The 27,321-nt window shown below is 37.2% G+C and overlaps 1 protein-coding gene across 3 annotated transcripts in view; it reads left to right on the top strand.

Moving 5' to 3' along the window:
* LOC118185111 (uncharacterized) overlaps positions 1-27,321 on the top strand; it is a 243,667-nt gene that overhangs the window by 62,520 nt on the left and 153,826 nt on the right. For all 3 annotated transcript variants that reach the window (XM_035354918.2, XM_035354915.2, XM_085817782.1), the window contains exon 2: positions 12,315-12,410. In XM_035354918.2, the coding sequence (XP_035210809.1) occupies positions 12,344-12,410 (67 nt within the window). In that variant the 5' untranslated portion in view covers positions 12,315-12,343. The remainder of the gene's footprint in view (positions 1-12,314; positions 12,411-27,321) is intronic.

Genomic DNA, 27,321 nt, shown 5'->3' with positions numbered 1-27,321 from the left:
TGTCGTGGAATGAAATTGAGAAATCATTCATTGCCGATTTTGCCGTCTCAGAACGATCGGATGTTATATAATCGTTATTTTTGTAGTACAGATTAATTTTACAAAAAGTTTTGATTTATTTTGGGGGTATTATATAAATATACATAAAAATTTTATCCTGTACAAGACAAATTGGCGGAAAATAGACTTAAGATGTCTGTACAGGCACATATAAAATGTGTGTTGATCACAATATTTATTAAAATGTTCTCTTACAGTCAATAATTACCGTAGCATACCATTAAACGATCAAATATTCGATTGCGACAAACCGCAACAGAACTATAAGAATGTTATCTTGGAGGTTTTTGTTAAAGAAAACGGTTCGTTTGGGTTACATAGAATATTTCAATTAAGAGGTTTTCTTGGTTTTCCTTAAAGAAAACGGGTCGCATGGCTGCAAGGTATATCCTAATTTTATAACAGTTATTTTAAGTTTATACTACTTTTCTATCTTCAGCTTGCAATTCTTTATTAGAATGAGTTTCTAGAATTGCGTTAAAAGCAAATGGGAAGGAGAAAGTATTAAAGTCAAAGTTCTACTGACTTCGATGACAGGATTCCTGAATAACGCGCGTTTGCCTTTTGGCTACGTCTAACTGTTACTACGCTCGGCACGCATTCAAGAGGTGCGTGGTTCGAGTCCCAGCAAGGGCACTGCTCATTTTTCACGTCCCCAGCATCAAAATAATCTAATGCCACTACAGTGGCCCTCGAACTAAATAAGGTGGTGGAAGAGGATTCTTCACTACCAGGATTTGGCGAGTGGGTTCCCTAATCCCCAGTCGCCCAAAAGAGGAGTATATAAGGTATTTCTCCCGCCTTCTTAGCATGCCTTCGCGGTGTAATGCTCAGCTAGATCGGCGCGTATTAGAGACGTGCGATGTTCGAGTCTCGGCGAAGGCATGGCTCATATTTCATGTCTCTTGCTTCAAAATAAACCTAATTTCTCTACATTGGTGCACGAACTAAAAAAAGGGGGCTGGATGATGATTCTCAATTACCAGGATTTAGTGATTGGGTCCCAGTCCCCCTTTAAAAGGGAGAGTATATAAGGTATTTCTCCCGCCGTCTTAGCATGCCTTCGTGGTGTAGTGGTCAGCATACTCGGCGCGTATTCGAAAGGTTCGTAGTTCGAGTCCCGGCGAGGGAATTGCTCATTTTTCGTCTTTCCTGCTTTAAAAAAAATGTAATGTCTCTACGTGGTTACATAGAATATTTCAATCAAGATATTTTATTGGAGGATTTTCTTAAAGAAAACGGCTATTATGGTTACATAGAATATTTCAGAGGTTTTCCTTAAAGAAAACGGTTCGTATTGTTACATAGAATATTTCAGAGGTTTTCCTTAAAGAAAACGGTTCGTATTGTTACATAGAATATTTTATTGAAGAGGTTTTTCTTGCAGAAAATGGCCCGTATGATTACATAGACTATTCAATCAAGAGAGAACCGGAATTTACTAGGGACATAAGATGTAAGATAGGCATGCAAATGTAACATATATTCTGATAAACGTCTAAAGTTTTACTCCGTAACAAATGCTGAATTTTACCACCTGCTTGTTATAGGCATTTGAAAGAACTGATTATGCTTGAAGTCATAGTTGCAAATATGATGTTCTCATTCAACTGATGGGTCCAGTATTTGATGACCTTATTGACCATAGCCTTCATAAGATAAAGGTTTGTTCTTGGAAACATTATACGCGTTTTCATTTAAATGGAAGATGTCTTTCTCTCATGCTGGAAGTAGCAACACTCTAATTCCGTAGCATATATTTGTCCACGCGTATATCTGTAATCATGAAATATTTACAATACTTACACGAAATACGATCCAAATGACGCTTGCAAATTTTGTACAGCAATTGTTACGTTAGAAAAATTGGTACTGAATAATCAAGAAAAAAATTGAGAAATAAAATATTTCAATCTTATCACAAAAAAAATTGTCAGTTACGTAAAGTCGCTAATTATTAATCCAGGTTCGTTTTCATAATGCAGTTTAAAATTTTTTAACTGCCGTGGGCAGGTAACTCATACATATAACAGAATCATAGCTACGTAAATGTCCTTTTTATATACAAGTCCCTAAGTAATACATTAACACATTAAAGCCACAAAAAAAAAAATCCGAAAGGTTTCAGATTTTAAATTATGTCCAAAGAGACTTTTTTTCACATTTTGTGTGTTACATTTACTTATTAAATATCACGTTCTTCGCATTTAAAGCATAAAATTCAGTTTAACAGCAAATATCGCAAAACAGTTTTAAAATGAGCCTTGGTCTTCCATATGCCCATATTCGTAGGAGGATTACGTCATTCAAAATTCGATGGTTCTATGTACCGTTGTTTTATCACAATGCGAGAAATATATATACATTTATGCAGATTTTTCATCATTTAATTTCTTCAAATATAATGCAGGACTCTAACATTGGTGCAACAGTTTGAAAAGTGAAACAGACATTTATAGTGATTCAACGCAAAATCGCAAAACGAAAACAATAGTCCTTCAGGGACAAAGCCTGTTTGAACTAATAAATATATAAACAAAAACTTTATTCTAAACTTCTGAATAAATATTTACATTCAAAAATTCAGATTTGCATAATCAACTGTACAAACTAAGTGGACGCGAAAGATACTTATATGAGCGGACTTCGAGCGGACTGGAATCTAAAACAGACTTAGCGATGCTGAAGGATAATACTCTCGGTCTGCCCGCAAATGAATCAATCACTTACCATAGGCACTACATACAATCACTTACAATTCCCAATACTGTTTATTTTTTATTGTTCGTAGAGGGGACTCATCTTTCAACGAAATAATACGGTTGTCTAAACTTCTATTTGCTTTATAATCCAAGGACCATCTAAACTACATAAGGTACTTCTCCCTCCTTCTTAACATGCTTTCGTGATGTAGTAGTCAGCACGCTCGGCGCATATTCGAGACGTTCGTAGTTAGAGTCCTGCTCATTTTCCATCTCTCCTGCTTCGAATTAACCTAATGTCTTTACAGTGGCGCCCGAACTAAAAAAGTGGTGGAGATGATTCTCCATCACCAGGATTTGGCGACTGAGCCCACTAATCTCCAGTGGGCAAATAAGGTATTTCTCATGCCTTCGCGGTGTAAGCACGCTCGGCGTGTATTCGAAAGGTCCATAGTTCAAGTCTTGGTGAGGACATTGCTCATTTTTCATGTCTCCCGCTTCGTATTATAACCTAATGTCTCTACAACTATAAAGGGCGCCATGCTGCAAATCAAGCGTGTTTCTATAAAACTGCAGCATTCGTTTACCTCTTACGACAAAAGGATGTCCGGTATGATTTCACATGTCTTAAAAAGTCTTTCAAGCACGCGTTCGTTCTTTAGGCGTCTCCTTCCCCCGTGGCTTACATCTCATCAAGGGAGCAGAGAACATTCTCCTTGTCTGCAACATACGCAGAATATGAAAAGGGTCCGTTATTCACAGTCTAATTGAATAGCCTTACCGACGCATACATCAGCTTCTCTTACCTCTAGAATACACGCCGAGTGAGCTGAGCGTTACCCCACGAAGGCATGATAAGACATAATTTTTCTCAAAAGTACATCATTTTTGAATGATACACTTCGCTACATTGCTAAGCAATATCGCATTATAATTTGAAAAATATGCCGCTTGGACCACAACATTAATTTTTCCGAAATTCTTTGCCAAAAATCTTATGCTTGCCATTAAAGTCAGAAAAAGACAGAATTACCCATCTGAAAGCGTTTCTAAGATAAATTTCATTTATTCTTTGATTATATTGATATACTTTGCCTGATATTAATACTCCTTTACGAAGCTTGTGGGCTTCAAACAATGCATATATTTTTTACATCTTTATTATATTTATAATATTAAATGATTTAAATGTATAGTTTTTTAAAGAATTCCGTTTAGTTTTATTGTACATCAAAAGAGATAAACTTTCTTCTATTCGCAATAATTCTGTTTTCGGCTTTCGAATTTCCGAATTTTTTCTCAATTCCTTGTCAGTTCTTTGTTTATAAAAAAAAATGGGTAGAAGATCGGTGTTGAAAAATATGTTGGACAACAAACATTTAAAAGATTATTAATCTGCGTAACATTTTATAATTGCAGAAATTGGATGCGAAAATAAATAAAAAGTTAACTAACACATCATGAAATCGTAATACTGCCTATAAGTGAAGGCTACAGTTTGAAACTCTTGTATCTCGTGATCTCGCAGAAATTTCGATGAACTTTAATGAAAATTTATCACGACTGTCATGGTTGATCAATGGTGTTTGAGACTAATTTAAATCACGGTTCACTTAGCATAACTCGTTGAAGATTTTAATCTTAATTTTAGTAGAAGTTAATTTACATGATCGGAGATACATGAATCAGTGTATCAAAGTAGGCGTGAGGCATTAAAGATTTGATGCATGGCCAAAGAAACTCATAATTTAAATGAAAGTATGAAATCATGCATAAATAAAAGAACCTTTCTTCTAAGCGTAGTACGAGGTACGTTTTCAAAATTCTAGGAATTTATGTATAATTATTTTTTTTTATTTCACTGTAATGCAGTTTTACAGTATAATTCCTTTTTAATACACTTATTCCAACATAAACCTGATTTTTAAGCCGTTCTCAAAGAACTTTTTCTGTGTCTCCCCTATCTATTTATGGCATGGTTAAACTTTCATATCGAACACCACGTAAAGTATTTTGCAAATGTGGGAACAGCAATACTCCTCGCAGATATTAAACAATATCTGAAGTTTTTCACATAATCTTTCCACGAAAAGAACGTGAATGGTTGCGAAAATAGTGCTATAAAAATGTGCCTGAATTAGTGGAACAACTGAATCGGATTAAACACTGTTGCATGGATAGTTACACAATTAATGCCAAGACGTGTCTCTGGCCGATAGCATTGCCTGTAAGTTCTAGGAACAGAACTAGAGCTTAATACCTAGAACTTTGGAAACACCCTATACAAATGTGTTGATTTACTGGCGTTTAACTAAAGTGAATGTTCTTTTTAATACGTAGGTTGGGGCAAAAGTCATGGCAACTATTTTTTTCTTGAAGATACCAGTCCGGTTGGAAAATGTGACATATACAGATGAAAAGACAAGGTCTTAACTACATGTGTGGACAATGAATAGCACTGAAATCTCGTAACACACGAATTTATTACGGTAGTATACAGGGCAATATGGCCTTCACCGTGCGAAAGAATGATCACACAATACACATAAAGTTGACATGAGTCCCTGTAGCACCGTGCGGTCACTGTTCTGCCATGAGGAACAAAGTGGCAAACAATGACACCCCTGACGTCATACGCGACGATCACCATCAATTTGACTGGGAAAGGATTCTGACGGACCTTCTGCTGGCTTGGTGATCCAGGATGTTGCCACTCCGTGGACTAACATTTCAGTTCTGGTTTGTATGCCCTGGCCCAAAATTCATCGAATGCGATTATTCGTGAAAAGAATTGATCGCCGTCCTGTTGCCAGCGTGCAAAGTGGTCGGAGCATATTGCATAGCACACCCACCTTTGAACTTCCGTCAGTGCATGCGGTACCCATCGCGAAGCGATTTTGCGTAGCTGTAGCTCATTACGCAATATCCTGTGGATGGTGCGTTACTCGATGCCACTTGCCCTCTCTAACTCCAGTAACGTCCATTGTCTGTCTTGATCCATAAAGGTGCTCGATGACGGCACACTCATCGGTCGTCCCGAACGTTGCTCATCACTGGTTGACACACGTCCTTGCTGAAACTTTCTTACCCACCGTGCTACTGTACGATATGGTAGGGCATTATTCTCAAGGGCTTCTACTAATTCACTGTGATATTTCATCACATTTCTCCCTCGGAGAACGGCTATTTTGATGTAAGAGCGCTGCTCAACACTGGTATGTCCATCTCGCGCGACACTCACCAACTGACTGATTTCAGAGCCCTCGCTACCACACAGCCAGCTATCACAGAGTCATCTGTTGTTCTGCATACACACTATGCCTACAGAACTTCCACATGATACATATATGTTTTGTGATCCGTTCACATATCCACAAGAAAAAAACAGTTGCCATGACTTTTGCCCCAACCCTAGTATTAATAAAAAAGTCAAAGAAAAGAAATAATTATGTTTTAAGGACATTTACAGTTTATTATAATGACCAATTCGTAAGTATGCAAGAAGGAAAACTCGCCAACGGTGGCAGGGAAGTCGGCAGTAAGAACGTTTCACCCAGATGGAATCCCGGAAAAGCTGCGGATATTTGTAAAAGCATTTAAAGACTACATTGGGTCATTGTGAAGTTGGTGGGAAGAGAAGAAAGTTAAACTTTTAGATCCTTTCTCCAGGTTATTATTAAAATTGGGACGTGCTAGGCAAAGTCGTATTACCATCTATAAGAGATATCACTTATAAGATATATTCAGAGCCTTAGCTAACGAAAGACACAAGCCCTTTCTTTCTCGGCCTCGATGCATTTCTGGACCTGATCTAGATCTTTTTGGATCAGGAGAGTTCGTTGCAACCATAAAGTTTAGTTTTTTTCTCCGTCCTTTCTGCATGCCTTTGGGGTGTAACTGGAAGCACACTCGAAGTGTATTCCGGAAGTCTGGAGCTCGAATCCCGGCAAGGGCATTGAACATTTTTCACGTTTCCAGCATCAAAAACCTAATGACTCTATAGTAGTGGTGTCAAAACTAAATAAAAAGTGGCGGAAGATTATTCATCTACCCCCCCCCACACACACACACTATTTGATGATCGAGTCCCTTCATCTATAGTCGCTCTTTGAAAGAGAAAGTATATAAAGTACTTTCTGCCTCTATTTTGTGTGCCTTCGTGGTGTAACTGGAAGCACTCTCGACGAGTATTCGGAAGGTACATGTTTAACAAAATGACACTGCGGAACCTTTGGTGTTGAAGCTCCCTTTCGAAATTTTAAAGATTACTAATCCAAATTCATATTGCACTTTATTAAACTCGGTAAACTTTCGGTTAGTGTAAAATACAAAAATTAAATTACTAGTAAAGGAGGTGACTTTTTGAGATTTCGTTTTCAGCAAATTCTTTCCCTGGCCATGAAATAGATCCATTGTCGTAGAAGCTCTTTTTCGGTACTTAAAGGGTTGCTAATCCACATGAATTAGGCATTTTGTGAAATTCGTTAAACTTTATATTAATGTCATAAACAAAAATTACCATTAAAGGATAAAATTTTACAGATTTGTTAGAGAATTTATGATTCAGAGAAAACAATCTTTCAAGATTTTAACCAAACAAAATGTTTTGCAGACTCTCTTAAATTCTTATCAATTATTTCATCTTTCTAAATTTTAATATTATGATATTGGATTGGATTACTTAATTATGCCAAAGCACACGAGGGCTATCTGCCTAAAGTGAGGGATGCCTTCGTGGAGGACGTTCTAAGGGAAACTGGCTCGTATACACGTTACACATGGGGAAAACCACGAAAACGCCCATGCGGCCAGCCCGTTCACGGGATTCGAACCTCGGACCGAACTACCAGTGTTCAGCGGCTTTACCGCTCGGCCGCCGGTGGGCCTATTATGATACTGAATCCTGAAAGAATCGTATTGAAAACGAGTAGATTATTGCATCTCCTCAAGCAGTGAAATAGACTAAACGATTGCGACTTTTCAAAGAATATATATTCATTATGGTACATTTTGAGCCTGTATCTGAATTTGAGGCTTCACTTGAAATTAAAATAAGAAGAATATTTTTACAGGCAAAAAGAAAAATTAGTCTCGAAATGGGATTTTGCTTCAGATCACATTCGCGTCTGTTCCCATTTGGATAAACTGTAAGATCTTTGAAAATTTATTCATTTTAATTGATATTCATTCTAATTTCATTTTATGTTGTGGATTGACAAACTTAACCACATTCCGGATCAAAAAATAAGCAACAGAGACAAAACAAGGAAAAAATAAAAACTATTTCATGGATATGTGCGAAATGGATTCAAGAGTTTGGTGTGGCGTTACTAGACCATATAGCAAACAATAAATCAAAGACATACAAAAACACATGTATTACGAAAAACACATATATTACGACCTTCACATCCCGAAAGACCAAATGGGTCGGAAGAATGTGCAATGGAAACATCCCGTTAATAACAGATACGATACCCTATAGCTTGACACCGGCAAGCCAAGTTGGCAACAGTGTCGCCGATCGCTAGTTGTGGCATTAGCGCCCATTCCTGTAGTAATGCATGTCGATACGTAGCCGCACACTGCGACCTGCTGTCTATTGTCCCAACATGTCCCACACATGATGTGTGGGACTCTCCGGTGATCTAGCAGGTCAAGGCGGCAGCGATAAAAGGGCGCAAAAGAAGGTGCAGAATTTCGTCGCGGTTTCGGACTTCTATGACGGAACCGCCAAAAATCACGTAAAGGTCAGTGCAGCCGTTCGTTCCTATCCCAGTCCATACTATCCCAGTCCTTCTCCTCTGCAATGGTCTCTTTCGACGATGTTTACCGCCCGATAGCGTGTCCCTGATTCTCGCTATATCATTACTCTTAGAGAAGCTTTCTGGAAGTTAAATGGGGACTCGTTCTTAAAGAGTACACCAGCTGCGCTGTACACTTGCCCAATTCAACCGCACCCCCTCATGCGATGAGAACAAAAGAACACAAACCACAGGTCGTCGAGTGTACAGTCCACCTTCATGCAGCCGGCGCGACACAATTTGGCGGGTTATGAGCCTTCCTACAGCAGCACAGATTCGACGCCATCTGTTGTGCTATTAGTGATCTACAGCGTACTGCACATAGCAGCAGGAAGCGATCATCTGCCGTAGGTTGTAATCCTCCGGAACTCCCACAACTTCTACAAGAGTTTTGATTCCTTTGATAACGATTATACGGCCTGTTGATTATGATATTACGATGCGTATTGAGTTCTCTCTCAACAGCAGATTGTCTTCACCAGTTTGCAACATTTCTACTGCCCTCCAAGGCACTTTCGTCGTGCAAATGGTGTCTCCTGCTCATACTCTCCGATTTGGCTGTCTCGGATTACGCGGAACTATCGCTGTTTGCGAATTGAAGCGTAGGTCCGTAGTGCACTTTTTTAAACCTCTAAGCGGCAAGGGCGTATATATACGGCCTAGAATATTTTTTGTGATATCTGTAAGAACGTATTTATACGTGCATATTAAAATATGTCAAAGTAATTAAGGCATTATATCAAAAGAAAACAAATCCAGGTATGAAATACCAGGAGAGGTTTTACAATAAAATCAAAAAAATAATTTGTTCTCATAGCAGTTTTGGGACATTTGTGCTTCCTTAGCCAAAATCCTAACCGCTGATAGGGTAGGCATGGTGATGTGACCGCGAGATGCTAGTTTTGGTTGTCTGTTTGCATTCGGCAATGCAACTTGTGCCTCACATGTAAACAGTATGTTTTAACTCTCCTTTCTGCATTCGTACCTCTTCCCTCAGTTTTGTTCCTCAGTTCAGTCCCTTTTGTTCAGCAAAAGGGTATCTGAAAACAATGGAAGCAGTTCTTAAAAATATTCCTTTCTTACTTTTGAATCAGACTGATATAAATAATAAAATACATTTAATTCATGATTTACGTGATTCAATACATTCAGCATTTTCATCGAAGGACATTATATATACTTTTTATTATTTATTTCATATTTTGTAAAATTTTTAAGAAATTCAACAATTTGAAAGCAAGCAGCGGCAATACAGCACGAAATAAAACAATTTTTTTTATCTCTGCCGCGCTAGACTGTCTATCGGAAAGTCTAGAGATACGCTATCTTTAAATATTTTGTGATTTTACTGTTGAATTGAATTTCATGTGGCGTAAGGTCCAAGAATGTGATATTTAATAAAAATGCACATAATGTTAAAAATAAAAAGACGAAAAAGGTTTTGTAAGCCATCTTCCAAGAAACTGATACGGTGAAAAGATTGAAAACAAAATTAAAAAGACAAAAAAAGGGGGCGTTAGCAGAAGTGAGTGCAAACGCAAACTGGCAACTGCGAGCTGAGCGAGGGAGTAAGAAACCTAAACAAACTCTTTCAGACCTTTTTCATTTATTTATCTTTTATAAAGAAATTTGTTCTAATCAACTAAAGACATTATTTAGTAGTTCATTTTTAAAACACAAATCGGTTAATTATAACACAGCACAAGCGTGGTCTCTTTCGCTACGAGAAAGTCGCAAATAGTTAAGAAGCGAGCAGACCGACCACTTAACTTGGAATATACAGTGGAACTCCAATTATCCGAGTCCACTGGGATCGGACCTTAGTCGGATAATCAAAAACTCGAATAACCGGATTGTTTAATTAGTTAAAATGAAAAGCCAACACTTTTTACGTACATGTTATGCAGTGTACTGTACTTGTAAGTGCTGAAAGTCATTGCTTGCTGAGCACATGGGTCTGTTTGACGGACACCGTGCCTGCACTTAAAAGTTCTTAGCCAGCCGTTACTTGCTTTAAAGGATTTACAGCTAAGATTTTAGCTTTTTCACAAAGAATCGGACCCTAAATTGGATTTCCCATAGAACGTCGCTTCAAAAGCCGCTTGAAAACGACATCTTCTATATTTTTGTTTGTTGCTGCCTTCATTGATTTTCTTGAAGAACTTCCATCTTCGTTTTCAAGCAGTGCCACGAAGTTTAAAAGTGTAAGCTTGCTCCTTTGAATGTCCGAAATCGTTAATGTTCCAACACTACGGTTTTATCGTAATTTTTTTCTTATGTTCTGAAACCGATTCGGATAGTCGGAGTTCGTATAATTGGAGTTGTACTGTACTTTGGGCGAAATAGCCCGTAACCGAAAACACGTTTTGCTTATCTTCAAGTAATGTTAGCAAAAGTCTTCAGAGACTTTAAATCGTTTGAAAACTTTAGCATAATAAAAGCTTAAAAGAAAAGGGAAAAAAATAATTCTTAGCCACACCAAAACGGATCTCCGTAACAAAAAAAGAGTTACATCTTTACTGGAAGCATTTTCTTTTAATCTTTATTATTATTACCATCATTATCATTAACTTGAAATCAATCTCAAATTCTAAGCATTTCGAAGAAAAATTTATCGTTTATTGAAAAGATTTTACGTTAAATGCATTAAAAAGTTCAAAAATATAAAATTTACTCATACTTTGCATTTTTTTGTAAGTTAAAAAAAGCAAAGTTAAAAAAGGTTAAACTCATTCGGAAATAGCGCTGTTAGTGAAGGTTCCATTCAGCTATCGCCTGGAAAATATCAGATGGCCTTTTCTCGCTTCGCGAGTGGCTATATTAGTGCATTCACATTTCATCAAGAATAGATCTTTCCCGAGAGCCATTGGTGTAAGTCTGACATGGTCAACCCGGCCCATATTTTAGCTTGCTTGGATTTTAAAAAAGACGTGGTCCTTCGGGAGCCTCTTTTGTTTTTTGACTTATTAGATATTTTGCATTTATGGAATCTATTTTCTATAATAATTTAGTGAACAGTATTCTTTTTAATGCGACTGAAAGAAGAAGAAATTCATTCTATAGCTTTAGCCATTGACGCAGATCACGTTAGGTTTGGTGCTCAACGATACATTTCCGTGTAATTTGCATGTTCACAAATGTTGTAACGAATAACTGAGTCACAACTGAAACTAGAATATGACCCGCACCTTATAAAGTTATAATTTGTTCGAGGGATCAAAATTCCTGTGTTCGATTTCTTAGGGGATGCAGTTCAATCATAATTAGTCCGGACAGAACCGGTATGGAACCGTAATGGGAGGGAATAAATCTAATCGTAAATTAATACGGTACAGATATATATATATATATATATATATATATATATATATGCATGCGGTTAATGAAATTTTACAGTAAATCGTTTACGATTCTTTTCTGCTCTTTTTTTTTTTTTTTTTCTTTTTTTTCAAACATCATTTAAGTAGATTAAAATCAGCATATACCACCATCAAGGTGATTAAAACACATCCTCACGAATGATAAAAGAAACTTCTCGCACATTCCTTTTTTATAAGGATGTTTTTAGTCATTATTCCACGATTTGACCCCTTGCAGAAGTAAACACTTCTCGCTTATCTGTATTCATTTATTCATTAGACTGCTTCGGTAGGTGAAATTGTTGCGAATGTCATTACATTTATATTCAATTTTAAGCGAGTCTTTTTCTTATCTGTCCATACAATTAATCTAGTTCTTTTAATTTCAGAGAAATTCCAGATCAGATGATTGTGAGAAATGATGACGAGTCACAACGTTACGCTGACGCTGTGGATTCTAGTCACCGCCGTCCTTCTTCAGAATGGTAAGTACCTCATTTCGATACTTTTGATGCAAACGAAGTCAGTTTCTTCGAGGAATTTTTTTTTTTCGACGAAGAAAATTAATTCAGTTCCCGTTCTCAGTGAAAATTTAAACTACAAGAAATATAAAAATCTGATGTCTACACCACATGACTTCCTCACACGGAATATTAAATTATACGCATTTTGTCTTGCATATCATTTAAACTTATTGGATTCAATTAAATCTACTTCGTCGATAGCGCATAAACCACAATAGAATAAATGCACTCTTTAAAATTCACTATATTTGTTTACCACAGCGACACTCCGGCGCTACGCTGACTTAACAGCGTTACATTTGGTTCATATTATAACTCAGAATGCATATAAATTTATAACATTTGAAGAATTATCTAATCGCTGCCACATGTTTTATTCAAATATGATAAATCTAAAAAGATGTATAAAAGAAATTAAGCAAACAAAACCAAAAAAGAAATTTTTTTTCACAGACGATTCAGTATTTCTCATTCAATTAATTCAGTTCAGCGACAAGGCAAAAATACACAAAAACTCAAAATATCTATATTAAAAATTACGAAGTAAATCTGAAACACTTATTTCCTCGAATAAATTCCAGAATAGATTAAGCAAGATTTAATTCGCAATAATAAAAGAAGGCGTTATCTTTGTTGTTGCGAAGCTTAGTTTCTCTAGATTGACAACAAATTACTATTTTTCTAAGTTTTAACTGTAAACAAACATGGCCGCCAAGGCAAAAATAATTAGGTGAATAATATTATCATTCGCGGTATTACAGCTTTTCCTATATATATTGTTGCGTGCATACAGGTTCGTAATAGATTAAATGCACGCAGAATTGACAATAGCTTGATAAATTTATTTCAAAAAAAAAAAAAAAAAAAAAAACTTCACAGTTATGGAACTTTCCACAGATATAGTCCTGCAACTCTTCACACTATCACAATCAATAGGTAACTTTAAACTACTAAGAACATTAAACACAATGCAAAGCAAAGCACATCTAAAGTGCGAAGCATCTCAGTACTCCGAACTCACGCTGAACTAACAACTACAACAATTGAGAAAGTGATACTGTCTTATATAGTTTACAGCTTGCTGTGGAGATATTTCTAGTACTATCTCATTCTCGACCTTATCTTACGAATATGGTTACAGTTACGCACAGCATCAATTACAGTTATCAAATTACAATTGTAAGGATCTTAAGTTTTACTAACGTTTATTTTATTTTAAATCTTTACTATCACTTCTTATTTTCTACTTCCGGCCAGAATTAAAAGCGTTAACTTATTTATGCAAAATTTGTCTGGCGAACGCCAAGTACTTAAGTTGTGGCTTTTTGCCAAGCGAGAGAGAAGAAGGAGTTAGTCGAAGCAGGCCGCTTACCTTAGAAGTTTTACTCAGTTGCTGGTTGCCTTCCAGGCCAGAGGTTTAACCCTCTTGATAATTTTAAACGTATTGTAGTGTTAACAGTTCTCTGTACTACATACGGCTTCCTGTTACTATAAGGCCAATCTTCCACGTTTATTATTCCAAATTTAAGTTAGAGTTTAGTTATATTTTTTATATTCTTACGTTCAGACCACAAGTAGTTGGTCTCTGTATTCCGAAGTACGGAAATTATTGTAAAGAGTGAAAAATAAAGGGTTTTGTATATCCTTCCTGTGTATCTTGTCTACTTCCCATAGTTATTGAACATAGCTTTAGTAAGCTCCCTGTTCCGAGTCAGGCCCTTGCATGTTCCCAAAGAAAGTAAGACGGAACATTGAGCCTGATACAATATTCGTTACAGTTATACAGGGACTGCACTCGAATGTCGCCAAATGGTCAACTTTGGCGACTTTTATCGATTTCTCGCCAAATTTTGCAACAAAAATTAGTTATTAAAGTCGTTGCCAGCTTGGCGATATGTCGCCAAATGAACGAGATAGCCGTTTACTCAATGTTAAATAGACTTACCCTGTATTCTTATTTTTCCTTCAGAGCATTGCTTCTGTCAGCTTCTCATGTTACATTATACAGAAAAATACAACAATTTCACATATAATTGCATGAAAATTATCTACCTTTGTATAAAATTAGTAGCATTTCACCCTTCCCAAGGACTGGACGTTCCGGACAGTGCTATCGCTAGACAGGATACTAAGGGGGGGGAATCAGTGCAATACTAACACTGTAATTTCAATAAAAAACAAATTAAATGCTAAACCAATAAACAAGTGTATACATTTACAAATTTATATACAAATATAAGCATCGTCTTCGTATAATATTTACATTACATGCACGATGAAGATTACGTACTATGGCCATTGTAAGGGGCTAGGCCGTCGTAATGAACGACTTAGGGCTTCGAATTTGATGGATCCAAACTACGACGGATCCATCAACTTCTGCGGATCTTATTTTATATAAAAGCTAAATTTCCTACCCCAAAGGCAGCGAAATGTCTTCAAATCATTTAACGGTAGGCAGCGGAATTTTCATTACGAATTTTCATTAGGGTTCGCCACACAGCAGTTCGCTCATGGAACACAGATATATTCAGCAAATAATATATAACTCATCTATTTCAAACGAATAACTATTGCCTTACATTTATTTTGGCAAACGCAGGGTAATTTGCTTGTCTTCTTGGTGATGAAGAACTTCCTTCTTTCTGACCCCCCGCCCCCATTATGTCGACGTGCCCTAATGACTCATTTTTATTTGAAACCGTTCTTCTAAGACAGCATTAGTTTTTCTGTTTTGCTTGATCTTTCGCAGAATAAATCTCCGATTCCTTCGCATTAGTTTGGAATGCGGCTCAGACAGGAGGACATTTCCAACAGTTCCACGCAATTTTCATCGTTTCATTTCGCAATTTCATCACTTATGGTGAGATATTTTACATCAAAGAATTTTTTGGGTCATTTTGAACAACTTTACCATCTTAAAAATGGCGCATTAAGTTACTTTCGATGTCAACTTCTAAATTTTCAGCGTCTTGCTATGTTTACTTTAAATATGGAACTTTTAACACAATATACTAAATAAGTAATAATTTCTAAATGCAAACGATAATCCTTGTGATGGCTTTTCATTTAAACAAACGAGAAACTGCACTCATTAAAATATCTCGACAAGTTTAGAGCGTCCGGATTATTACATTAGTTTATATGGTATTTCTCCCACCTTCTTAGCGTGCCTTCGTGGTGTAGTGGTTCTGCACGCTAGGCCAGAGGTCCGTGGTTCGATTTCCGGTGAATGCGCTTGCTTATTTTTCATCTTGCCTGCTTCCAAAGATATCAAATGTCTCTACAGTGGCGCCCGAACTAAAAGGTTGTTGGATGATGATTCTCCTCACCCAGTATTTGGCGACTGGGTCCCCTAAATACCACCCAGTCGCCCTTTAAAAGGTATTTCTCCTGCCTTCCTAGCGTGCCTTCGTGTTGTAGTGGTTCTGTACGCTGGGCCGGTATTTCAGAGGTCCGTGGCTCGATTCTCGGCGAAAACATTGCGCATTTTTCATGTCTCCGGCCTCCAAAACAAATCCTAATGTCTCTACAAGTTACTAACTAATACATTTTGAATAAATTATTTTAACGAAAGAATATTTTGATCAAATTTATTTTGCGACAAAGGAAGCTTGAATAGTAAATTAGAAAAATATTTGGAGTCTATATTGCAATGTTTAGTACGAAATCTGTGAAAATAATTTTTAAAAATACAGTTGTCGGAAAGAAAATGTGAGCCACTGTTATTTACAAAACAACAGCGTAGAACGATGCTGTTGTTGTTGCTCAAAACGTAGAAACATTTGCTCAGAAAAAAGAACAGAAAAAGATAGCCTCGAGGGAAAATAATGAAGTTGTAGAGAAATTAGAATATTTTTTGAATTTGAAAATCAGGAAAGATGAAAAATGAGCAACCGCCGGGAATCGAACCACCGACCTCTGTAATATGCGTCCAGTGTGCAGACCACCACACCACGAAGGCATGCCAAGAGAAGGCGGGAGAAATATCTTATACACTCCCCGCTTTTAAAGGGCGACTGGTGTTTTAGGGAACCCAGTCGCCAAATCCTGGGTGTGGAGAATCATCATCCAACACCCTTTTAGTTCAGGCGCCACTGTAGAGACATTAGGTATTTTTTGGAAGCAAGAAAAATTGAAAAAGTAGCAAAGCCTTCACCGGGAATCAAACCGCGGAACTCTGCGCCCAGCGTGCAGACCACCACAGCACGAAGGCGTGCCAGGAAGGCGGGAGAAATACACCTTATAAAGTAATAATAATATAGGTAATTATTTTACAATAACGCATTATTTTTGGCTGAAATAAATCAGATCCACTCATGCAGTTGTTATGCTTTTTTTAAGTATGGCATAAAATTTTTAGCTTTATGCGCCTGAATAATTCTTTTTGTATTTTAAATAGCTGCTGGCCGAGGTATTGTTTTATGGCATCAATGCTTGCCGTGTCTTGAGAACAATTTACAATAAAATCCGACTACCAACAAGAAATTCTCTTCGAAAAGAGAGGGAAGAGCACACAAAATTGACAATTTGGAGGAAGCTAATACACGAATTTTCTTTCCCGGATCGCGCAATTGACCCTTTTAAGAACTCTTTCGCATAGAAGACATCTCGGGAAAGAAAAAGGAATTGACATGTCCCCTTTCTTGCGGTCAGTAACTCGTTCTTATCACTCCAGTCGGTGATACGCACTTCTCGCCGTATGAGACTGAAATTATTTCATTTTGTGGTGAATACTTTTTTGCAAAAGAAAAAGTTAATTCCCTTTTCTCGTAAAACGAATGGGAGTTTTCTAGTTACGATTTCAAAGATCTTCATTTCTGTGCTTTGAAGAAAGTCACTTCTCCCTCGGATTACTGAAAACCCTCCAACAGAAGCAAAATATTTGCCGTTTTAGCGGCTATCTGGAAGGGATGCCTTCGTGGAGGACTTTCTAAGGGAAAAGGGACTTGCAAAAGCGGCCGCGTAAGTTATTAATATATTTATTTCTTTAAATTGATTAAAGGACAGTATTGTTATTGCTAGTTCTTAATTTTATTTCATTTCGAACAATACTTGCAACAATACTTCTACGTTCAAATAATTTGCAGAAAATGCTCGTAGGGCAGAAGGTCTGAAATATAAAAACACCTTTCATCCGAACACATGTGTAAGGACTAGTAGAAGCGAGTGGGAACCATAAGTCGAAGAGACATTAGCCCCGCCGCACTAACTGTGCATCCCGGGGCCGATTCCTCTCGAGAGGACTTCCGTTTCGTCGTGTATTTTGATACACGACGATAAATGCATCCAACAGACACCAACAGAAATATGCATATGCATCCAACAGACACCGTACACTTATAGACATCCATGAATTCTTCGAGATTCGAACACGGGCTCCTGGGGATGGTAGTCAACTTCACTAACCGCAGTCCCGGATGGGCGGCACATTAACATTTGTTCCGATTCTGTTTACATTCTGAAATCATCGAGAGAATATTTCTTTCCGTCTCTGCCACAGAGTAGTCGTCACGTCGTTTGGAATCGCCGAAATTGGCCGAAATGTTGATCCTCTAAAGCTGTATCGGTAAGAGAGAATAACGCGATAAAAAGGTAAGAAATCTAGCAGATAACGTCAGTGTGTTACGACAAGGAATTGTTTCTCATCTAAGGAATCCGACATCTCATAAGGATGGGTGGAAAATGCTTAGCTCCATTTGCTAAGCATTTCCCTTGAACGCGAACTATGCTGTTCCGAACGATGTTACTGAATGCCTTTGTTCCGTAGGGTGTATAATAATAGCCAAATTCAAGCAGTGCATATTGCATGATATTTCTGCGAACTTTTCGAACAGAGGTTTGGTTTATGTGATTATGGCAAAGCCTCGAAGGCTCTCTGGAAGGGATGCCTTCGTGGAGGACTTTCTAAGGCAAACTGACTCGTGTACACGTTACACATGGGGAAAACCACAAAAACATCCATGCAATCAGCCCGTTCGCGGGATTCGAACCTCGGACCGAACTACCAGTGTTCAACGACTTTACCGCTCCGGCCGCTGGCGGGCCCTTTCAAATAGAGCAAAATATTTGCTTAGTTCTGGACAACAGTAAGATTTTCTTACAATTTGTCAAATTTTCATTGCACTGGCGTTTACTGAAGCCCTGAATGCGTACTTAAATTTATTGCTGAGGCTAATGAAAGAAATAATTTTTAGAAATTGTCACACCTGCATGCAGAGTTCTGAAAGCAGAAATAAACGCGCTCAAAAATTTTTCATGAGACTTATTAGAAAAGGCGTTGCTAGTGCAAACGTATAATATAAACAAAAACCGTTGTATATTTACGTATATCATACATGAAAGCTCATCGATCCGAGATCACTCTTCCTATAGCGAGGAAAAAGCTCTGCATATTCCTTTTTCCTTCCCGGGAAAGTGCAATTACAAAAGCACGGTTTTTTTCGTTATTTAATTTAAACTTGAATGAATTGTAATATTGTTACGAAATGTACAGACGCGGTGAGATAGCTTCCCAGCAAAGCAGTTTTAGGGTTGCCATAAAAATGACAAAGGAAAGCAGAGTTGCCACATTTGGCGCGAAATCGCACGTTTGGCGACAAAATTGGCGATATCCCATGGACGGATAGATAACCTTCTGGTACGAATTCTTAACGGTTTAGCCCAGAATGTTCTCGAACACAAGCCAAAAGCTATATAAACCCTGCTGGTCCGCAGTCAGTTAGTGTGTGTGTGTCTCTCCTCGAGTGTATGTCTCGTGTAGCGAGTCACTCCCTGCGGAGTGGATCGAGTTGACAGCCGGGCAGCGAGTGTCGACTGGGTCGTCGAGTGCACCGCAAGAGTCTCGTAGTATATCGCGGTTTGTGCATCGTTTTCGAGAGAGCTCTGGGAACGACTGAACCAAAGAGTCGGGAGCTGTGCTCGTGTGTCGTCGAGTGCATCGCGAGTTGTAGCGTGGAGAGTCTCGAGAGTACGTGAAGTTCCGAGAACGACCGAGCAGAGTCGGGTGCTTTGCAGTGAAGCTGTCTCCACCATTATTGCCTGACAGTGTGAAAGCTGTGTCGCTGATTGTTCCAGCGTGTTTATAGTAGATTTTCGACGACTGTAAAAAGTGTTATTGGAACTGCCCAAACATTGGTTAATAAAAGTGTGTTTCGATACTTCATCAAGTAGGGTTGTCATTATTCACTCCAAATCCATACGTACGAACGTGAAGGAAAAGAAAATAACGTAACAACTGGTGTCAGAAGAAAAAGAAAGTAATAATATGAATAAATTACACGCTGTGAACAACAATACAGAATGAATATTCTGTGTAAGCCATACGTCATCTCCTTTGCACCTTTTTGCCCTGGTCGATTGAAGTTCGAATCTGATGTTGATTTCAGTTGGAAAAAGGGGAACTCTGATCGTGGCAAAACGCAAATGTTACTCATTTTGTGATTGCCCATAAATGGCTTGGTGAACATTTTCTTACGATGTAATTTCATATTCTATTAAAAAGAAACACGGAAAAATGCACAAAAAAATGGAAGAATCACTTATTTTTATCATAATATTTTCTAGTGAATTTTGTTTTCCTGGAAATAATGCTCCTCTTAAATTTTTAACTATTTTTACCAGTTCCGAAATACCTTGGGGGAAAAAACTCAATAAAAGGATTTAAAACAATTATTATTTTATTCGACGCCAAAGCTTAGTTGGAGATACACGTGACTGGAATTTCATAATCTAGAAAAGTTAAAAATTAATAGATAAAAAAGGCTTTTAAATTAAAAACATTTTCTAAGATAATTTTAAAATAATTTTTTTTAAAGGCTTGACACTATATTCTACTATTTTTCGAGATCCAATAAATTGTTAATAATAACGAAACCATAACAGTTCAATAAATTGTTAACAATAAGGTAGCCATCAGCATTTAAAAAAGCAATTTTCGACGAAAATCCAGCTTGTAAACTACAATTTTTAACCGTTTAAATGTAATTTTTTGTAATTCATTTTTAGGGACAAAATATTTGAAACAAATAATGAAGCATTTTTGCAATTAAAATACTTGGAATTTTTATACAGAATTCTTTTGTTAAAAAGTGCGCTCGATTCAAATGTAATGGACTATTTTGGCATATTTTTTTCCCGTGCTGTATATAAATTACAATCTTTAGGGAAAAAAAGGGGGGCGGGGAGGAAAAAAGTAAGAATACAGAGAGATGCAATCAGCTTGTTCAAACACCGTGAAAATACTGTAACTGCTATCATGAATCCGGTTACAGATAAGCTTTCCGTTTCAGTGGCTTTTTAAAACACTATTAAGGAATCTTTTCTTTTATTCGTTTAGAAACATTATTTCAAACATTTACTCTTCAAATTCAGATGCATTGTAAATTTTGCTAATTATTACGCATTTTCTACTTCATTAACCTCTAGCTAGAGTACTAAAAACAAAAACGGAATAACTAATGCTTGTACGAGCGCTTTCACTCATCAATTTAGTATTTTCACTATAATTCGTTTAACTAATCTCTGCAAGTCATAGACAATTACGATCAAATTTTTCAACGAAATTTTAAATTTAGTTCGATACTGTCGCTGCTTTTTGCACCAAAACTTTTTATTAACAATCAGAATTACACACTAAAATCTATCTTATCTTCAGTAAATACATATTAGTAATATAGTCGCGTTCTATGAGTTCGTGGATTTGGAGTGATTGACAACGACACTTGACGAAGAATCAAAACAATTTATTAGCCAGTATTTCTCACGACAGCTCCAAAAACACGCTTGAAGTCGTTGAAAATTTACGAGAAACACGCTGAAGCAATCAGCGTCTAGGCTTTCAGGCTATAGCGATGCAGACAGCTTCACGGAAAAAAAGTAAATACACATCCTGACTCTGTTATTCACCCTCGGAGCTCAACACTCTCAAGATAAAACTTGACGATGCACACGATATACTCTCGCGAAGCACTCGCAATTAACTGGTTTTATATAGCTTTTGATCTGCCTTCGAGAACATTTTGGGGTAAACCCGTAAAAATTCGTTCTAGAATAATCCTATCCATGGCATATCGCTCATTTTGCCGCTAAATGGCGCCAAATGGAGGATTTCGCGCCAAATATAGCAACCCTGCCTTCTCTTGACATTTCCCGGCAACCCTAAACCTGCCTTGCGGGGAAGCTAGCTTACAGCAGCTGGGCATTTTGTAGCAATATGTTTTTTTTTTTATTCCGTGAGAAATTCAGGTATTAAATTTTCCTCGTCAAAATGCTACATTTTGTTCAAGTAACGCACAGTCTTGTTGCTTCCCTTTTTTCAGCAATTTGCTTTACAAAGCGTCGATGAATCCCAGCCAAAAGTCAGGGCGTCCAAAATACTAAGTAAAAACGTCGTCATTTCCAAACGCTCAATTATTTCTATAGCTAGAAGGTGTAATTAATTCCTGTACATAATTTGTGAAGAAAAAAAACAACTTTCGGGAAGGAAAAATAATTATTTATCAGGAAATTTTCGGAAACTAAGAATTTGGAAATATTAAAGATGATTTCTCTCGCATCGGGATTCGAGATTTTCTTTGAAATCACTCGATTTCTCACGATGGGGATTCTCGGACACGTTCTGTTTACAAAAATCTATTCACCATTAGTAACATAAAAAAATAGTGCAAAACTTTAAAATAGTTCCTTGCATGTTGTTGTTGAAGATTAAAACGCTGCTTAACTCTTTTTTCAAAAATTAATGAATAAACTTTTTAAAATGCTTTTTCGAGGGTTTTGCTGTGCTATCTGATATGAAATGATCGTAAAATTCAAGCCGAAAACACGCGCCACTTCTACAGAATTTCATAATACTAACAAATATACCACATCCTTTTCATAAGCCACATTTTTTTTTCTATCTAGCTCTCATTATTCTTTTATAATATATATATATAGGCTATACGTAGATATATATGTAGATATGTATGCAGGTTATTTCATATGTAAACAAATTTATATGTCTTTGGTTTAGTTTGATTATGGCAATGCAATAGATGGCTGTTTGCCTAAGGGAAAAAATGCCTTCGTGGAGAATTTGTTAAAAGAAACTGGCTAGAATACATGTTACACAATACCGGTATTCCGACTCCGGACGGAACGATCAGTTTGCAGTGTCGTATCCACCGGGATCTCTTGAACTCAGTCAGATAGATTTATCTAAAATCTAAGATGTACAGAAAAAAATCCACCAGATTTTTCAGGATTGAAAGATGCCATGAAACATGAAGTTATACCGATACCTCCTATGTTATTGTCAGATGTTACATTCGTCAGTGTTGTGAAGAACCTTTCGCCTGCAATGCATTATCGTCTGCAAAGGCGGACACGTTTAAAAACTTGTAATTCTAATAAAAATGACTTCTCTTTTTGGTCCTTTAAGAGGGCTCTTCTTTGCAATTGTTTTACTCCGCGGCAATTTTCGTCACACGCGTATCTTTCAACGCGTTTCATGCTTCTTCAGTGTGCTGATCGATTTGAGGAGGAAAAAGTAGGTGTTGCCATTCTAAAATTTTGAAATGTTTTCACTGTAAACGTAAGCGTGAGAACTCTATTGTTTAAAATCACCACAGTCTCGAACGTATACCTTCAAATAACAATACCTGAAATTTAAATTCCATTGGTTGAGCGCATAAGAATTCGTATAACGAGGCAAATCAGTTTAATGCATAAAGAACATTTTGTGCGACTTCAAAAACTTTACTCGGATGCTTTTAGTTATTTATATTCATCAGATACCAAATTGTAAGTGATAAATAATATCAAATTGTAAGTGATAAATCATCAGAAACAAGTAACACTATTTCGTAAAACCAAGCAACTACGTAGAATTTTTTCGCCATTTGAAAGCTGTCTAAAATGGCGTGCTGTTGAAAATCACCACACATTTTCTTCTTTCGGAGGTGATCTAGAAGAATTTGTGAGAACTCCTAAACCTCACGGTTACGTAATCTACTGTTACGTAACTAGTGCTAGTAAGATGACAGATTACGTAACTAGTGCTAGTAGTAGATGCGTTACAGTTATATTCAGTCCATAAATTCGTGCGCATTTTTATAGTAAATTTTTAAATAATATAAAAAAACACTATTTAACATTTTAATCAATTGTATATTTTCCTCCATTATCTACAATGTCTCGCCATCTTACAGGCAGCTTCTTTATGCGATTGCTGTAGAAAGACTCTGGTTTTGATGCAAACTTCCTTCCTCACTGCTATTTTACAAGTCCAACATATGAGGTTGAATTACCGATCTGAACGCTTTCATGCAAAGAGGAGGTCGTTCGGCGGGAAAAGGAAGTTCGTGTAAAGCAGAGTTTCTTAAACTTTTTTCAGGCGCGACCCCTTTTAATCAATGAGATTTTTTCGCGACCCCCCCAGGACCCCCTAATATTTACAAAAATTTTGTGGGACCCAATACGTATTGCACAAATCCGACACAACCGTGAGTGAAACCGTCAATTTTTTCACTTGTACTGTAATATATTGGGTCAGTCCATAAATTCCTGCGCATTTTTTGATAAATTTTTAAATAATATAAAAAACACAATTTAACATTTTAATCAATTATATATTTTCCTCCATTATCTACAATATCTTGCCATCTTACAGGCAGCTTTTTTATGCCATTGCTGTATAAAGACTCTGGTTTTGATGCAAAAAATCTTGAAAGTTCATTGTGTACATCCTGTTTAGAATTTAATTTTTTTCCCAGTAAAAAATTTTGTAAGGCACGAAATAAGTGAAAATCACTTGGGGAAATATCTGGGGAGTAAGCAGGATGTGGAAAAGCTCCCAATTAAATTCACTCATTTTTTGCAGCGTTGTTCGAGCCGTATGCGGTCTAGCGTTATCATAATGAAACAACACTTTCTTGATATTCACCCATCGCGGGCGTTTTTTGATCCATTCTGAGTTTAGACCGCAAAGTTGTTCACTATAAACTTCTGAATGAATCATTTGATTTGGTTCTAGCAGTTCAAAACGTCCTGAACGGGGTTCATTATCCATGCTGCTTTTTCCAACTTTAAAATTTTAAACCATTTCTGGGCACTCCTTACACTAATAGTGTGTTCATTATGTACACTATTAATTTTTATCGCTGCAAACCTGGCAGATTTACTACACGTAAATAAAAAATTGTAGCACAGCACGTTTGTACTGATTATCTCTATTCATCTTTTATGGGTACTAAAATGCGTTCGATATTTACGAAAGTTGGTGATGAACTGAATAATAATATGTTAGTCAAACGATGGCAAGTTTCAACAGGTTCAAAATTGTATTGCTTTAGTAAATGCGTCATAGTGAATTCCACGCATACTCTTAATGCGCACGAATTTATGGACTGACTAGCTATATGTGATAAGTCATAGAGCCATTTGGTATTTTTTCGGAAGCAGGAAAGATGGAAAGTGAGCAACGCCTTCGCCGGGAATCGAACCACGGGCCTCTGGAATACGCGCCCAGCGTGCAGACCACCACGCCATGAAGGCACGCTAAGAAAGCTAGAGAAATACCTTATAACTGCGTTACCGTTATTGCTACAATTGATGCACTGAATATTGGAGCTGCATTAGAATAAATCTGTTATACTTTGACTAGACATATGATCAGGTGCGGTCTCGTAAGCTTGATTGAATGGTTCTGTTTGACTAAAGCAAAATAGTTTTCCATATTTGGCAGCTTGCAGAACCCTCAATCGCATAGTATTATGCGTGTGTGTGTGATTATGGCAAAGCCTCGAGGGTATCTGCCTAAGAGGAGAGATGCCCTCGATCAGGATTTTCTAAGGGAAACTGGCTCGAATACACGTTACACATGGGAAAAACCACGAAAACGCCCATGCAGCCAGCCCGTTTTCGGGATTCGAACCTCGGACCGAACTACCAGTGTTCAGCGACTTTACCGCTCGGCTGCTGGTGGGCCCTCAATCGCATAGATTTGGGAAACTGTTTTTATTTCATTGCAACATTTAAGTATACAGTATGAAAACCAAAATTAAAAATACAAAGAAATTTTAATTTACCCTATTCAAACTTCAGAAACAATCTTTTAAGGCGATTTTAATCGTGATTAGAACAGAAATGCTCTCACCAACATCTTCGCTATTCCTTGCAGCAAAACCCTAGATTCACTCCTCCTTAAACTTCACTTCTTCTTCTCTTCTTCACCTTTAGATTCACTTCTTCTTCGCTGACTGCAGTGCCGAAGGTCCCGGATGCATACTGTCGGCGCGGCATGGCGACACTCTAAATATACGGCGAGCCCAAAGTCCTCTCCTGTGGTTTGGTAGAAGGGGAGAGGCGTGAGAGACCCTTGGACCCGTCCTCCCGGAGTGCACTGCATCAAAACTGAGGGCGGATTTGAGCAAAATCTCAGTCACCTATCGCAGTTTATTGCCATATCTCGAACGTTCCTTCCCACAAGGAATTTCGTGGGCTTAGGTTCATATTGCTTGACCTTTAATTGACCGGAACTCAGTTCTTTCCATTGACAACAAATTACTCATTTACAAGACCCTTTTGCGTCCCATCCTCTCATATGCCTGTCCTGTTTGGGGATATACTAGTCTTACTAATGTAAAGAAACTTCAAATACTTCAGAATATCTTACTCAGACAAGCGACGAATTGTCGATGGTTCGTCAAAAACTCGGCAATTCACCAAGAGCTTGAAGTACCAACTTTATGCGTTTACTTTGCTAATCTCGCAGATAAATTTTTCAAAAATATACCAAAGGTTAACAATAGCGCCATACCAGTGCTAGATTATGACTATAATTCTGACAGTAATCGAAAACGGCCGCTTGCGGTCCTCAGATATCTTGATAATTAACTGTTATTCTTAAAACCCAAATACTCAGTTTTGACACCCTAATTATATCTATACACAATCTCTCACTGTTCTGCTTTTCTGGTCAGCTGCTGATGTTTGTAGTATATATTTTTACCTGTATATAATGTATATATTTTCTTTTATTTTTTCTATGCATTTATGTATATTGTCATTTTATGTTATCTCATTCTAATTTGTTAATGCAACACATGAGAGACTCTCATATTCTGCAAACTAAGGCATTTCTTTTTATCCACGACATGCCAATTGCTTATCTTGCGCACTTACCTTCGCCTCAAGGCCTGCACTGCAGGTGTGTTTCCGTTGGACTCGTATCTACGTGCTCACCCATACAGTGAACTGTTCTGAACTTTCATTTTCTTCGGTGTGTTTCATAAACTGTTATAACACTCAAAGAATCGAAAATCAGAAATCATTATGCCGGGAATTAAACAATTTGTTTCTAAGTTATTTTAAGAATTGTATTAAAAACGTTAAGTGGGCGAAATGAATGGCCATTGTAAGTGTGAAAACAAAAATAAAACAGTAGACTAAGTCAAAACTAATTTTCAGTGTTAACTAATAATCTTGGTTGTTCGGCGCAGCACACCTCTGCATTTGGCGGCCTCACCGGCCGTCCTACCTCCTCTCCCTCCTTCCCTTAGCCGTTTTACTCTGTTGGTAGAGGTAGAGCTGGGCAGGAAATTTACTCATATTTCCAAAATGAGTATAAAAATCTCAGCATCAGGAGGAGCATCAGAAGGTCCGAGTCAAAAGAAGCACATATTTAAAAATTTAATTCAAGTGTAATAAAACTATTTGATTTCCTGTATAATTCCATATATAATGCAATTGACTGTGCCGTTGAGGTCAGAAATGCGATCAATAATTTATGACAATTATATTCATAGATTAAAAAATAAAAGCTGGCACAAATTTTTCAAAAAAAAAAAAAAAAAAAAAAAAAAAAAAAGGAGAAAACAAAAAGGCTTAAAAA

This window comes from Stegodyphus dumicola, chromosome 5 (assembly GCF_044657685.1).
Source record: "Stegodyphus dumicola isolate Sdum_Otavi_A_Nest chromosome 5, ASM4465768v1".
In the NCBI taxonomy this organism is placed as follows: Eukaryota; Metazoa; Arthropoda; class Arachnida; order Araneae; family Eresidae; genus Stegodyphus; species Stegodyphus dumicola.
The sequence above is the reverse complement of the archived record's forward strand: the minus strand, read 5'-3'. Positions and strand labels throughout refer to the sequence as shown.